This window comes from Dreissena polymorpha, chromosome 14, assembly GCF_020536995.1.
Source record: "Dreissena polymorpha isolate Duluth1 chromosome 14, UMN_Dpol_1.0, whole genome shotgun sequence".
In the NCBI taxonomy this organism is placed as follows: domain Eukaryota; kingdom Metazoa; phylum Mollusca; class Bivalvia; order Myida; family Dreissenidae; genus Dreissena; species Dreissena polymorpha.
The window spans coordinates 10,778,818-10,795,931 of record NC_068368.1 but is presented as its reverse complement, the minus strand read 5'-3'; the positions used below and the strand labels follow the sequence as shown (position 1 = coordinate 10,795,931).

Sequence of the window (17,114 nt, the reverse complement as noted above, 5' to 3'; positions counted from 1 at the left end):
TTCGTCGTCGTCTTCTTCAGACATTGACCAGAAAACGAATGTCGCCATAGACGGCGTCCGCGGTCACCGGCGGAGACGAGTTCAAGGATTGGCGGAACAGAAATGACGTATTTCAACTGGGCGGTTGGCGAGCACCGCGAAACGACCGCAGCGACGGCGACTACTGCGTCACGTTTAACGTACTTACCGGGACATGGTACTGCGCTGCTGCTCCGTGACGTTTTATTACGTCTGCGAGGTTGACGGCACACCATCTTCCGTAATGTGACTCGCGTTTAATGACGTAAATTACGTTTTGTGTTCGTTTATAGACAAGCAGTGTTTGAAATCACACAATTCCTAAGAAAAACTGATATATAGATTGAAATCCACATTATAACTAACATTAATTGCGTCTCTTCGAAACTATAATCTAGTGAACTTCTAGGCGGAAAGTGTTGTCCCTATAAGCGTTTACTGTTTGCACAGGCTAATCTGGGGCGATACTTTACGGCAAATACAAGAAAATGACGTTTTGTGTTGTTTGGATTCAAAAAGTGGTTGAAATCAACACAGTTCCTCATGGAAACTTCCAACGTACTTTTGAATTTCAAAAACAATGACATAATTCACGTGTTATATCCATTTTAAGGGTATACTGTCTGTGACAGCTTCTTGTTTAACTGAAAATATATATTTTTTAATATTAATCATATTTATGTTTATTATTTACCATTGAAAATATATTTAAAACAACTTAATATGCGTAATATAAACTGAGTTTAACCTAAAATCATACTACGAGTTGTGCATTATAGTACAAATGAAAACAACAACAGTTTGCTTATTTGGGGACCTCGTGTTCGCCAGACGCACTGCATATATATACTCCATCGCAACCTTTTGCCCATGTGTGTATGTTATGTCAATCGTTTTAGTCTCGTGTACACATGATTATTATGCGACGGGTGGTGAAAGAATGAGGATAAAGAGTGAACAACAGTAAATAAGAAGAACTTGATAGTTAACAGACAGAAGGAAAGTAAAGCAGAGTCACCAGCTACCTTTCCTCCCTCATGCATCTTCGGCCATTGTGGCCGCCAAGAGGTTTGAACCTCAACCGGCACAGCCATGAGGGGTCATTAAGAGTTACTTTTTAGCTGGCGCTGTCAACTTATCGAGGATCTGGTTTTTGCTAGTGTGAACACCATTGACAACACGAAGTCATTTTGTTGTCATCCGATTTATGCAGTGATAAATACATTTAACTGCAGGAAGTAAATGCATAATTAAACAACGAAAATTCTCAGTCAGAATATCCAGTGTACATTGGGTGGTTTGATTTAAGAGACATTTTGACGTTTTAAGAAATTGAGAAAATTAAAAAAAATGTTTCGGATTTGCAAATTTTCGTTGTATAAAGTTTTTTCGCCAGGAAACTGTAATACTGAACATTTACCATGCTCTTAAATATTTATATATGTATCTTGTTGAGAGTTAAAAAATCTGGAACTATAAATCGTTACAAACGCGAAAACATTGGATAATTGGAAAAGTTCCGTTGTTATCATTATTTTGTGACTACCGGGATTGCTTCTATAAAGTATACAATACATGCTCTGCCATGTCAGCACAGATGGCCGAGTAGTTTAGGTGGTAGACGTTTACACCAAGGGTCAATGGTTCGAACTCAGGTGTGGATTAAAAAAATCTTTCTTTAATTATATTTTGTTTTAAACTGGATCTCTTTGGTTCCGATTTTTACATTTCCAATTTAAAGCATCATTAATGACCAACTTCAAAGCATGCCAAAGTCTGTGAAAAGTTTCCTTTAAAATGTAACCCTAAAACTACACAAATGTGAAAAAAAACATACCTTCGGTATCATCACTGACGGTCATTGGCAAAGGCCTATAATTCTGACCTGACGTTTTTAGAAATTCGTATTCACTGGTGTGTAGAACTGCTGAACTTAAACAGCCCTTTAAAGGGTACTTTTCACAGATTTTGGCCTGTGTTGAAGTTTGGCATTCAATGCTTTATGTTGATGAATGTAAAACATTTGATCTAAAATGCTCCAGTCAAAACCAAGAATAAAATTAAAGAAAGAAACAAAAGGAAGCTTCAACTGGTCCCGAGCCACTGACCCGTAGACTAAACGTCTAACGCTTAGACCAATCGATCATACGCGCTCATAATAGCAATTAAATAAATGAATGGGTCAAAGCGACGAAAATCTAGTTTTGTGGTATAGACACGTTCATTGCTGTGCTCTTAATTGTCAGGTTTAATTTTGCATAGAAACTTGCTATGTAACTATTTCATGTATTCATCATCAAATACGTCTCCACTGTCATTATGTCAGTGAGTGACAGGACTGCAGTCGAGTGCGCTGTCCTCGGGACAAGGTAGTCAAAGTTTATGGGGCATTATGGGAACACTTTTTCGAGCTGGGTTACATTAGCACCCAACGTAAAAAAATACAACCCACCATGTGTGTCAGACGCCCCACAATATGCCATGGAAATTGGGAAATTCATGGAAGAATTTCACAATTGGAGGGTGTGTGTTAAGGTGTGTGTAGCAGTGTTTGACATACGGAGAACTTATACTGCCTTGTACAGAATACCTTTAGGGCCATCGTGGTTACACATTAAATCCAGAGGGCGTAATTGTGATAGTACGATGGCGACAATGCCACAACGCGATAGTACGATGCGACAATGCGAAAGTACGATGGCGACAATGCGACAACACGATAGTACGATGGCGACAATGAAATAGTCATATCGTACAGTCGCCATCGTACTATCGCATTGTCCCCATCGTACTATCGCGTTGCCGTACTGTCGTAATCGTATTATCGTATTGTCGCCATCGTTCTATCGCACTGCCGCCATCGTATTGTCGCACTGTCGTAATCGTATTATCGCACTATCGCATTGGCGCATTGGCGCCATCGCACTATCGCACTGTCGCCATCGTATTGCCGCACTGTCGTCATGGTATTATCGCACTATCGCATTGTTGCCATCGTACCATCGCACTGTCGCCATCATATTGTCGCACTGTTGCCATCGCACTATCGCATTGTCGCCATCGTACTATCGCGTTGTCGCCATCGTACTTTCGTAATTTCGCCATCGTACTATCGCGTTGTCGCCATCGTACTATCGCATTGTCGCCATCTTACTATCGCATTGTCGCCATCTTACTATCGCATTGTCGCCCTGTGGATTTAAATCTGTAACCACGATGGCCCTAACGGTATTCTGTAGCCTTGCTATGTAAGCTAGCTTTTATAGCGACGCGGTAGAGTGTCTGCATGATATGGAACTAGGAGGTCCTGGGGTCGATACCCATGGTGGTCGGGGATTTTTCTGGCTGGGTTACGCTATATAGTGCACACATTTTCTTGTCAGTTTCACTTTCATTAAAATTGTATAAAATGTTAAATAATTATAGCCACCCAGTCGATGAACACGGTCAAGAATTTCGATTTGCTGTTTATTTCAAGGGAGACGAATTCCACAGAGATTGCGATGCTTTGTACGAGTTGTTTCTCTTTTATGCGTTCGACGCATCATCTGATTTATCGTTAATTATTGACCGTTGATTCAAATAACTGAGTGAACAAAATTATATAAAAAATGGTCGATGTTGAATATTATGATGAAAAATGTATAAAATATTTTACTTGTTTTACATAAGTTAAATACATTTAATTCACTCAACAAGTGCGATATAGCTTTATAAATGTTCGCAGTCGGCCGTAAAGTATATACAATAATGTATCACATAACTAATTTGATCAGTATTGCATGTTTCTGTAATATTTGCACATAATTTTATACCATATAAGCATGTAAACAAAGGTAAAGGAATAAAGCACGTTTAAACCCTGCGAAAATTTTGCTATTTCTAGACGGTCCATCCATTCATGTATAATAATGCCACCTTAAATAAATGTTTCAAGCGATTTGGGCTTTGAATTGATTTTCTGTACATCAAATAAAAATCTGAGCAATAAAACTGTATTGTCGGAGAAGCTCGCGACATAATTTCCCAAAATAGCCATTATTGGAAAAAAACGCTGTCGCCTCATCGTGGGAAAATCGGTTTTTGTATCGCGCCATTTTCATGTACATGAGAATGTGTTAACACGCTGTACTATATACCCTCTGATAAAACATGCGCTTGTTGGTGTAAATAGAGTAGTGAATGATTTCGGGTGCATGTAGGTGTGCATAGCGATGGATTTAAATACTTACAAAATGGATGACGGATTTATTAAATATACATTCCAATATTTATAAGTGATTTCTGAAGAGGTGTGACATTTACAAATATTTTTAAACAGACTGTTTCACTTCAGTACTTCGGTATATAGATCTAATTCTAAAAAATAGCAAATTAAACATGTTTACATTCATGCATCGTAAATACTGGATGCAATATTTGTGTGACCGCACATGGTGTAGGATTGACTGAGGGAATTTAAAGGAAAAGTTTCAATGTTGTTTAACCGTCTGGGTTCAATCTTTGTTTACATTTCGTTGGAAACCCGAAAAATACAGGTGTGTTTTCGTGCAAATACTTCTACAGTACATTGGTATACAGTACATGTACACAGTGCAGTCGATTGACTTGTATTCTTCTAAGCGAACGGGATTATCGCCTGTTCGCTTATCTTTTTTACAGGTAAGACTTTGTTATATGTTTGTGTATATGATTATGTCGGATTATAAGTTTCATCTGATGTTCATCTTAAAGTGCGAAAGATATAAAAATGTGCATCATTAATTTGCTCTTATGTATGTAAATCGAAAATTTGTGTTTTCTTTTGTTGTTGATCTCAGGAACATGATTATTAACAGATTTGCGTTTTTATAAACATCATTGTGTTAATATATCGATTAACAATACATTGTTTTAAATGACCTATAACTCAGTTTATTTGATTGTATTTTTTTTGGCTATTGTTGTTGGTTCTTTTTTTTGGTTGGGGGGGGGGGGGGGGGGTTGTAACAGTCTCTGACATTGGGAAATATATACTTAAATAATGAATTATTTTTTTGACGAACAAGTCAATGATGGTTAGACAAAGTAAAGATAAAAGTCCCAGTTTACTGCTTAACACGCTGTTTTTTTAATAACAAGTATTACATTCAATTGCATATATTGTATAATTAAGCCTCCAGTCTGTTTAATACAACGAAACTTATTCATATGTATACTAACAGTGTTGTGAAGAGAATACATGTTAACGGTTGACCTGTTCATATCGCATTCTTACTACGCCTGACCTAATACTGACCTACACACCCGACCGAACGGAGATATGCTTGTAGCCCAAACGAAACTAATAATGCGTGTTAGGTCAACCAACCTCACAACGTGGCAAAGGAAAACACTCAAACTTCATGTATGCATCGAATATTCATGGTCCCTTAAATCAGTTGCCGTTATATTTAAATTTTAATGTACCGTGAAATCATTATTATTAGCGGGCATCAATTTTCCTTGATTTCCTGGGGTTAACAGGTCTACGAATTTAATACAATTTTCAAACTCCAAAAAAAGACCGACACAAAGTCCCATTTTTTCCATAATCAGAAATCAACGGAATTGCGTATCCAAGTTTTTTTCCAGTGTTTTTTATCACTTATAGGGGAATGGTGGCGGGGCCCGTCGAAAGGGGAAAAAATGCGTCGTTTTTTAGGAAAAGGGGAACATTAAAAATTCACTTGTTTATATGTAATGATATTTATTATATTAGTACACATGTTTATATGAATATAATATTAACAGCTGAATGTCTTTGTCTTTTTTCTTAAAATTAAAATATATATCAATGATTTTTTCAACATTAGTTTCAGACAGTTCAGCCTTCATGCACAGTCACAGTTTTCTTAGCCATTTTGAGTCTAATTGGGATCTTTAAGTCGATAAAATGGCAAATTTTAGCATTTAACAGTAGAGTCGGTCAGAAAAGTGATTTTATTATATTTGATAAAGTAAATGATTGTTGTGATTGTCCTGATTATGTTTTCGATAGCACACCTGCACGGGCCTCCAATGACAGGTCACATAATAACCACGGGATAAAATTGTTAGATCTTTGTAAAGGTACATGTTACCGAATTATTAACGGTCGTATAGGTAATACTGATCAATATACATTTTTGTCCAATAATGGTTGCTCAGTTATTGATTACTTGTTAACAAAAGAATGTAATTTTTCCCAGATAAAGTCATTTACAGTATGTCCATTCAATGAATGGAGTGATCACGCCCCCATTGGATTTTTCACTGAACTGTAATAACATTCCCCGAGATGGTTTATACTATTCAGAGACTAGGTATAAATGGGATTCTACGTTTAGAGAGGAGTTTCGCTCACGACTTATTTCTCAATTGCCTTTCCGTCTAAACTGAATTTTTGATAAGAAGAGACTTTCTTTTAACAGAAATATTATAAAAGCGGAAAGTGTCGTCCATGATTAGCCTGTGTGGACTGCACAGGCTAATCTGGGACGACACTTTACGCACATGCTGCTATGATGCATTAAACCCCCTTTTCACATAGCACGGTCGGCTCAAAATGATTTAACATTAATACGCTATATAATAGACGTGCATGTTAAAGCTTTTACATACATTCATTTTTCGTTAGATTAGTTTAAGATGATAACACATTCAGTGAAAGAAATTAGCAGCAGCCTAGGAGCTTAGAAGCCCTTATCTGCTTAAATTTGGTTGCTTCATTGATTTTCTGATAAAAACTTGGGCCTCGCTCTGCCAAAACGAGTCTTAATGCATGTCTAATATATATAAAACCTATACGAGGGTTATTTTTTAAAACTGTGTATTTTTGTCAATATTCGTTGTTGAAAAGTCAAACCATACACAATAGGTGTACATTTAACAATCTGGAACCCCTGGGGTAAGCTCGGGGGAGGGGGCGGGGGTAGGGTCCGGGAGGGGGGGGGGCAAACTTATGATACTGCTGCCTGTGGTTTATTTTGTTGTTTAATAACGATACACGCATTCTTTGTTTCTAATCAGATGCAGCGAAAATCATGTATATGTGTTTCCCATCAAATTGTTGCATTGGCATTACGTTAACTTTGATGCTAAACTCACTGACATTTTCAATGTACATCGTGTGAAGATACAAGCAAGTCCATTCATAGTTATTTGTTGCAACAAATCATACAGATGCCTTTTTGTGACCTTTAAAGGAGAAAGATACCTAGTTACAAATGAGAATACTTACTTAACTTATGACATTTGTCGAATCTGGGTGAGTAGGGCCATTATCTAGCTGCGGGTTATACACCGTATGTCACAGGGTGTTTGAGTTTCGCTGTGTCAAAACGGGTTTTAATGAACGTGAGTCAAGTGCCGTCCCATATCAGCTTGTGCAGTCCGCATATGGCCCGTTTACCCAATGAGCGGCTTCGAGAAAAATCCAAGATTTTCACATTTAAGAAATTAAGTGTTCAGTTTAAACATATATATTTTAGCTTGATTGCATCGAAAGCCTTTAGAAAGCTTTATAATGGAATGCTCTCGAGTTCGTTTTCTTGGACTAAGAGTAAGAACCAGTACTTGGTTTCCTTGGGGCAGTTCAAAAGAACGCTCCCACAATTGGGAACGAACCCGTTTTCTCCCGGTCGCTAGGCGGACACCCTATCCACTACACCAAGGCGACTTTAAAAATAGTATCGGAAGTGCAAAATAGTACATACCAAGGTACACACAATTAGCATAATGTTCGGTTTTGTTTACGACGCATAGTAATACAAAATGTATGTCCTGATAAATGTCTGCTCAAGATGCAATAAAATCTAAATAAAACTCAAGCTATGAAGTACTGTACACGATAGCTTATTTGGATGATTTAGTTACTCTCGTTTCACACACGCACATTTTTGACCGATTGAATACTATTTATTAATATTTGACGGGCTGGCACCTTGAAAACAACCTATGCAAAGACGACACTTTTCACTGATTATCCGTCTTATTCTCCGGAAGCAAAATATGAAAAAAGTCGCATTTTGCAATATTTGATTAATTGAGTCGAGTTCTGAGAAAACTGGGCATAATGCATGTGCGTAAAGTGTCGTCCCAGATTAGCCTGTGCAGTCCACACAGGCTAATAAGGGACGACACTTTCTGGACTTTATGACATTTTTTGTTTAAATGAAGTCTCTTCTTAGAACAAATACAATTTATGCGGAAAGTGTCGTCGCTGATTAGCCTGTGCGGACTGCACAGGCTAATCTGGGACGACACTTTACGCACATGCATTATGCCCAGTTTTCTCAGAACACGACTCAATTTTATGTTTAAAAGATAAATCGCGGCAGGGGGTTTCTCGAAATTGATTGGAGCCTCGCTCTGGAAAAACAGGGCTTAATGCATGTGCTATAAAATTAAGTACGTCGAACTTCAGTCAATGCAGTCCGCATAGGCCATTCAGTGATGACACTTTCCGCCTCAACGGGATTTTTGTTTCGAAAAAACGTCCTTTAAAAAATTAATGAAAGCGGAAATATTCGTATTAAAATGATAATCGTGTGCGAACTTCTTGGACTAAACTGGGACGATCCACTTCGCGTCTCATTTTCTGAATCCTCGTTTTACATCAATCGCATGATTCTTTTCAAGAAATAAAAAATGAATGTGACAAAATTGGATCATATTCTGCACAGGTATGTTAGGGGTATTATCAAACACATGTATTTTTTTGGAAAAAAAACGATTATCATTGTCAACTTAAGGTTTGCCTCCAAGCTAGATCTTTTGGGATTATCAGTTAACTAACTGACAATTGCGTTGCTCAAAGTGATCCATACACAGAGAGAACTGGGCTTAATGCATGTCCGTAAAGTGTCGTCCCAGATGAGCGTATGCAGTCCGCAAACAGGGCCCTCGATTTGCACTTTTTACCGCCGAAGATCGGCGGCTTCCCCCTTGAATTAAGTATACTTTTTCCCCCTATTTCAGCTAAAAATTTCCTCCTCCAAAAAACATAATTTTATTTTTTATTTTTTTAAATACTTTTATACATATGTTGCCAGCTGGTATTGTGCTATTAACCTTTGATGAAATGTTTATTTATTTAAATTACTAGTACATTAAAATATAGCAATTTTAAGTGTTGAATGGTTGGTGAAAGATCTTCTAAAATTCCCTTTTCGCCCAAAACGACGCGAAATTCTTCCCTCTAAGAGCCCCGGCCCAAATCCCCCAAAATGTAGAAAGGGCCCTGGCAAAGGCTTATCGGGGACGACACTTGCCTCTTTTATGGTATTTTTTGTTAAAATGAAGTTTCTTCTTAGCAAAAAAGTAATGTAATCGGACAGTGGCGTCCTCGATTTGCCGTTGCGGACTGCACAGGCTAATCTGTTCAAGTTCTATTAGAACGAGGCTTAAATATTGTGATGTCGACTATCTTTAAGACATGCTTTGATTTGTTTCATTAAAATGCATCAGGTTTTTTATTGTAAAGGCAATTTCTGCATCTAGCGTATAATTCGTATATTATTAATATATTATAAACCGGAAGTTCATAGCGTTCGGCTGCTTCCTCATAATAGATGGCGCCAAAGACGCCACAGTTGCAGACGACAGGTGGAATTGTTGTTAATGCAGACGACAGGTGGAATTGTAGTTAATATGCCTTATTTTGCGACGCCCCATGCACTAAAATAAAATGAACTACTTCATCTTACAGGAACGTTTTTATCACGATCTCCGCGGAGTTCTCAGTAGTAATTAATTCCATTGCTCGAGACTAAACAAATATCAAAGCAAAAACACATATGTCTGTGTTAGTCATCCTCGATGGGGTATTAAGTATGTTCTATTTCATGAACTTTATTCCGTGATTTAATATTACATGATCTTATTGCAGTTATGAAATAAGCCTCTTTATTGGAAACCCGGGCTTAATAAATGCAATACTCACATGATTATCATTTTCCGCAGGTTTTTTTTTGGCCCGATTTTATAGCCGAAATTCGGCTATGTTCCCAATCCCAAAAAGTATACTTTTTTTCCCAAAATGTGGCAAAAAATTCCCAATTTCCCAAAAAAATTTTTTTTTTTTTTTTTTTTTTTAGAAAGAAGTCTAATGCATATTTTATCTCAATTTCAATTCAATTACATCTAACAAAGTATTATATGAATTTGTTCTTTTAATTTGAATGATTTTAAAGAGTTATATCAAATTTAGTATTTCCCTAATCAGTGGACTTTTCATGTGGAAAAAAAGGCTAATGAATTTATTTTCCCAATTTCATGAAAATGCCGATAAAATTCCCAATTCCAAAGCCATGGGCTATCTTCCCAAAAAGTGGGAAAAAAACCTGTTCCGCATTAATGGCATTGTTCGTTTAAATGAGGGTTATTCTTTACGCACATACATTAAGCCCTGTTTTCCCAGAACGAGGCTTATGGGTATTATGAGGTTTCACATAATATCTCTTCTTCCTTCATTAACTACATTCTTTTTAACCTATTATAGTTTCTTCCTTTTCTGGTTTGTACTTTTCCTTATCGTTTGTTCCAGTTGATGACGCCTCGTAAAACTTCTTGTGTAAATTCAATTAAAATTCATTAATACAAATTAACATTACCAACAGTGTGAAAAAAAAGAAACGGAAATTTTGATTTCTTTAAAATATATGATACAATCAAAGTAGATCATATTAATAACGTTATTTAGTCGCTTAACAACTAAATAACACTACTCTCCGACCGCAGCCATACATACGAAAACATGATCACACCGCACTAAACTCACGGTCACACCACAGTAAAACCGCGGTCACATCGCACTAAATCTGCGGTTTCAGCATTTTAAACCAAGGTCACACCGCTCTTACCGCATTCACGCTAAAATCGTAAAGCCACGGTCGCACCACACCTAACATGCGGTCCACAAAGCTAAAATCGCGTAAACTCATCACAAAAACTGCGGTCATACCACACTAAAGCAGTGATCACACCACACCATAGAATGCTCCCACGTGTCTCTCGTGAGCAGTGTATATCCTGTAATAATCAAGATTTATTACGACTTGCTTTGCGCATTCTGTCAACCTTGGCATATGTGCAGCAGTTTATTGGTTGCATATACACTATTCTTCTTCGAAATCTGAATGTGTACTTTTAACAGAAAAAAAAAGAAATGCACTTTGTGCGTAAAAAGCATGTGGGACGAATGTGCGTTTTTTTGAATACCCTTGACGCATCGATATCATCATCGACAGCATATCAAGCGAATCGTAGAATTCAAGCTGTTCAAATGCAGAGATTAATCAGTACTGTTATTTAACGTTAAAGGCAGGGGGCAATTCTTTTTATTGGAAATGTGCAGCTGCTGCTTCAGACGCACCTTTTATTGTCTGTCACCACCACGTTAACCTGTCTACTGCTGCTGCTTCAGACGCACCTTCTAATTCCACCACTACGTTTACCATTACTACTGCTGCCGTTGCTACCGTCTTCATAATATTTCGCTTTTCGAACGTATTGTTGTTCACTAGCGATTATTTTTGGCGAATAGAGAAAAGTACCGGTATATGTCAAATTGGGAAAAAACAAAACCCCTGAAATTGGAAAATGTCGCATCGTGAAGTCTTCATATTGGGAAATCGGTGTTGTTGTTTTTTTCTCCCAAATACATGTACTTTAAAATTTATAACTAATTTTTGTTAAGCTGTCAATGTTATATTTACCGAGGTTCAAGCCAAAGAGCTGCATAGGGAAACTTACTAAAAGTTGCATTTTATTTATTTATTTTTAAATATTTGTTTAACCTTCTATTGGAATTTTTTTTTTTAAGCAATTGGGAAATTTATAGTTTTTAGCGAGGCTGTTTTCGGAGAAAACCCGAGCTATTGTCATAGCCAGCTCGTCGTCCGACGTCCGCCGTAGGCGTCTTGCTAAAACCTTAACATTGGCCATAACTTTTTAGATATTGAAGATAGCACCTTGATATTTGGCATGCATGTGTATCTCATGGAGCTGCACATTTTGAGTGGTAAAATTTCAAGGTGAACATCATCCTTCAAGGTCTAGGGTCGAAAAAACAAAGTCAAGGGAAGTAATAAGCTTTAAATGGACATATTTATCTGACCTGCCAACGTATATATTTTGGTTGAATAAATCAAAGTGGCGCAGTAGGCGGCATGTGTTTCTGACAAACACATTGTGGTAAAAGGTCAAGGTCATCCTTTACGGTCTACGGTAAAAATTAAAAATTTAAGGGAAGTATTAAGCTTTAAAAAGGGAGAAAATTATTCAATATTGAACATAGCTACTATATATATTTGGCATGCATGTGTATCTCATGGAGCTACACATTTCGAGTGGTCAATCACATTCACGGAAGTGGCTTTTAATTATTTGCTACTAAAAATAGAGATTTGTTAGAGACAATTATTTTCAAGGGAAGTAATTTATATAATTAAAAATCTTATATTATATATTTCCTTACCAAGAATTGAATTTCTTTTCACAGTTACTGTACATATTTATTATTTTGATTATTTATAACACAAATGATTGATTTGTAAAAGTTTTTTTAAATGATATAATTATAATTTCTTTGATGTTCATTACATACCTGTGGACTTATGTCCATAGATACATGATCAACTCTGGCTATGATCTCTTTGATAAACCACAGGCCTTGGTTGTCAGTGATGTCTGACTTGGTCATTTTTGACTGTCTACAGACCTCCCCCCTCCCGGTCAGAAGTTGTATCTAGATGATATGTAGGTCAAGTTCGAATATGGGTCATGCCGGGTCAAAAACGAGGTCACGAGGTCACATGGTGCATTTCAAGCATTTAGCATGGTGTCCGCTCTCTAATTGAAGTAGTTTTCATCTGATCTTCACCAAATTTAGTCAGATGTTACATCTAAATGATATCTAGGTCAAGTTCTAATATGGGTCATGCCGGGTCAATAACAAGTTCTTGAGGTCACTTAGTGCATTTCAAGCATTGAGCATGGTGTCCAAAACCTTCGAACGGGCCTATCTTGTGACAGTTTTGCACCCTTTTTTGACATTTTCGTTCATAAAAGATGTTATATCAAGCAAACAAAGCATATATATACATGTATTTCGTATTATAAGCTTTAGTAGCCTTCCATTCTAGTACCCGAAAAAAATCCCTACCTACCGACCCTGTTTTTTTCACCAAGGAGACCAGAAACGGACCTAATTTTTTTTACCTTAGCTTTAAAATGGAGATTTCTAAACCTGCCAAATGATGTATTGAAATTTTATTGCAAAGCGGCGCAATAGTGGGCATTGTGTTTCTCACAAACACATCTCTTGTTCATAAATGGGACATTGCCGTTTAACGGTACTTTATAAACAAAGAAAAGTCGCTGTTCTCTAATCAATATTTCTCCACCGACTGACACGAAAATGCCAACACAAGATAACGTCACTAAACATCACGAAAACACTTGTATCGACGTAGTGAATGTGTACTTTCTTTGACCCGGAACCGTAAAAGTCTGGTTTCACTATCTTTCATTCCGCGTCGATTCTGCTAATATCATTAACAGTTTAGTTATTAGATAGCTTTAGCGAGAATTGCTAAAGAACGACTCTATTTAACTAATTTGTTGTCGTTTTCGTTGTTTACAACATCATAAGCAGCATTTTCATCATAATCGTCATCATCTTCAACACCAAAAATCCCAGCAACAGCTTCATGAAAATCATCAAGATTAGCAGCAATATTTCCGCAGCACTTTTTTGCCACTTTTACGGCGTTTAGTTTAGACTGATGCATGTACACAAATATAATAAGTCTTGCTTTGAGAAAACTGGGCTAAATGAAATGCATGTGCGTTACGTCCCAGATTAGCCTGTGCAGTTCACTAAAATTATTAAGATTTTCGTTAAAAGAGACTTCTTTAAACGAAACTTTCCATAAAAGCGGAACGTGTTGCAATGCTACGTGCATGTTGTGTTTTCCTTATCATGAAAATAATGTTGAACGTGAAATAAGCCATCGGTAATCCAATCATCCAATCTTCAAACCACGAACTCGTCTGCAAATGTATCATCGGTGCGCGTTTGTTTCCGTTTTGCCAAAAAAAAAAAATTGTTTTAACAAAACACATGTGCACTTAATTGACCCTCGTTTAACCCCGTATTGTAGAAACGCATGTCTCAAGAAAGCATGTCTTTGGGAAGAAAGCCTCTCGACGGCATTATTGGCATACTATATAAACCTTGATTATAGAACAATAAAATCTTGTCTGATATGAGGGCTTTTGAGGGATAATTTAAGTGTTAGATGTAAGTATATTCGCTGTATGACCTGCTGTTTCCGGAGTAATAAAACACTGTGCGATTGATATCCGTATTTTTTTACGGCAGGGGTGGTACTGGACGATAGGGTAGTTTAGGGTTGGAGGTACTGATACTGTCTGAAGTACACATTAAAGCTTTGTCTTTAATTATTCAGCAAGTACACCATTCAGCATATTCTCTTAGATCTTGCGCTGTAGAATATATATTTGTTTAAAATATGCATATTTTGTAATTATATTACATAACGTTTTTAATAGGCAATACAGTTTTGTTATGATATTTCTAAAAGTTTCTTTTCTTACATGGCCATTGTTTTTTTTTATGTCGTTGGCATCTAGTATTTGATATGAGGTCGCGCTGGGAAAGGCGGGCTTAATGCATGTTCGTAGTGTCGTCCCAAATTAATATGTGCTGTCCACACAGACCAATCATGAATGACACTTTCCGCTTAAATTGGATTTTTGCTAACTGAATGATGAGCCTTTCTTCAAACGAATAAAACATAAAAGCGAAAATCGCCTATTAGCTTGTTCGGACTGCACAGGCTTATCTGGGACGGAAGTATACGTATATGCATTCAGCCCCATTTTCCCAGAGCGAGGTATCTCAGTATCATCACTTAAACTGTGAAAAAAATGAATCTTTAAGACCTATTTATCACGAAAAAGTGAAAAATGCAAATCTATTTTTTACCCCACCAATAGCTGAGTCTAAGAACGCTACGCCCTGCGTAAATAAGCTCATCTTATATGTTGCCATGAAAATACCCAACTGTTTGGTAAATTGTGAATTTTTGTAAATGAACTTGTGACGAAAATGATTGTTTAAAAAAATGTCCCCACATTGTTACGAATGTAATCGTTATATCACGCCTCCGCGGTCGTCTGCTTATCGGCTGTCGTTATCGTGTTAAGCAACTGTGATAGTGCGTTATTAGATGTGCGGTGATGAAATTTCATCACGGTGGGGCAAACAGTGGCGTGCATTATTACCTTCTAGCAATGGTGTGGCATGGAGTAATGTAGTAATTACTTGATACAACTGTGTTATTCTCATGATACTGATTATATCGGTGGATATCGCAGTTCAATTTCAGCTGTGTTAAACGGATTGTTCTAGTTATAATTTGGGAAAATATTGATACATATTAAAGAGTGTTTATGAGTGACAACTCATGGGTTTTATTGACAACTTATGGGTGCGACGCTTGTCTTAAACGGGTAAGTTAACTATTTTTGTCTATATTTTGACCTTAACGCGTTTTAACTTGTGGAACAAATTTATGGTATGTTAAATGTTTGGGTAAGCCAAATACATTTTTGTTTAAACTGAGGGCTTACCTCCAAAATGAATAGTTTTTCGTGTAGAAAAAAGTGTTCACCTCCAAACTGCGAAGATGTGAATTAAATGGGCTGAATGTGCCCGTATATATCGTGACGTCAAGATCGTCAGGTTGTTCGTAACAAATGTCGTTCACATGAAATAGTACCAGAGTCGGTAATTAAGTGACAAAACAGATAGCGACGCCCATGCTGAGACAGGTATTTTTTTCAATTGTATACCATGGCGATGTAGAGCGAACATTAATACGAAATAAACGCTAATCACTTTTTATGTCCCCCACTATAGTAGTTGGGGACATATTGTTTTTGCCCTGTCTGTTGGTTGGTTGGTCTGTTGGTTGGTCTGTTTGTTGGTCTGTTTGTTGGTCTGTTTGCGTCAACTTTAACATTTTACAATAACTTTTGCTATTTTGAATATAGCAACTTGATATTTGGCATGCATGTGTATCTCATGGAGCTGCACATTTTGAGTGGTGAAAGGTCAAGGTCAATGTCAGAGGTCAAATGTATGTGGCCAAAATCGCTCATTTTATGAATACTTTTGCAATATTGAAGATAGCAACTTGATATTTGGCATGCATGTGTATCTCATGGAGCTGCACATTTTGAGTGGTTCAAGGTCAATGTCAAGGTTATCCTTCAAGGTCAGAGGTCAAATATATGTGGCCCAAATCGCTTATTTTATGAATACTTTTGAAATATTGAAGATAGCAACTTGATATTTGCATGCATGTTTATCTTATGGAGCTGCACATTTTGAGTGGTGAAAGGTCAAGGTCATCATTTAAGGTCAGAGGTCAAATATATGTGGCCCAAATCGCTTATTTTATGAATACTTTTGCAATATTGAAGCTAGCAACTTGATATTTGGCATGCATGTGTATCTCATGGAGCTGCACGTTTTGAGTGGTGAAAGGTCAAGGTCATCCTTCAAGGTCAAATATATGGGTCAAAATTGCTCATGTAATGTCACTTCTGCAATATTGAAGCTAGCAATTTTATATTTGAAATGCATGTGTATCTCATGGAGCTGCACATTTTGAGTGGTGAGGGGTCAAGGTCAAGGTCAAACATCATATAGGGGGACATTGTGTTTCACAAACACATCTTGTTTCTTGCTGAAATGGCTTGAAAGACAGCGACATCGAAAAATTAATAAAAGTAATAAAGGGTCTACCACGGCGAAAAATGCCTGTCTCGGCATGAACGTCGCCATCTTGTTTGTCACGTTATTACCCCCCTGAATACGATTGATTGGATACGAGCTGCTTCACTCTACATGAAATCAAAGCAATATGTTTGATTAAACGCCTATTACAAGTACCGGTAACACACGGATGCCTACGATGGTGTCGGCCTTTCACACATCTCTTGCACGGAGGTCTTCCCCATTTTCTGTTTCTTGTTCGGTACAAATCAGGCGCTGCGTGTAT

The 17,114-nt window shown here is 37.2% G+C and overlaps 3 protein-coding genes across 6 annotated transcripts in view; 2 read left to right on the top strand and 1 right to left on the bottom strand.

Moving 5' to 3' along the window:
* The window catches only part of LOC127858685 (B-cell linker protein-like), a 27,885-nt gene extending 10,812 nt beyond the window's left edge, over positions 1-17,073 (bottom strand). Inside the window, exon 1 of the mRNA XM_052395912.1 lies at positions 17,027-17,073. Within this exon, the coding sequence (XP_052251872.1) occupies positions 17,027-17,073 (47 nt within the window). The remainder of the gene's footprint in view (positions 1-17,026) is intronic.
* The window catches only part of LOC127857711 (carbohydrate sulfotransferase 15-like), a 99,318-nt gene that overhangs the window by 56,780 nt on the left and 25,424 nt on the right, over positions 1-17,114 (top strand). The gene's annotated exons all lie outside the window — the stretch shown is intronic.
* LOC127857710 (carbohydrate sulfotransferase 15-like) overlaps positions 1-17,114 on the top strand; it is an 86,958-nt gene that overhangs the window by 45,641 nt on the left and 24,203 nt on the right. The window contains exon 1 of one of the 4 annotated variants that reach the window (XM_052394345.1): positions 4,128-4,680. The exons of 2 other annotated variants lie outside the window; for them this stretch is intronic. The gene's annotated coding sequence lies outside the window, so the exon portion shown is untranslated. Of the gene's footprint in view, positions 1-4,127; positions 4,681-15,268; positions 15,559-17,114 lie in introns of those variants that run through there. One more of the 4 variants, XM_052394346.1, reaches the window with a different exon arrangement.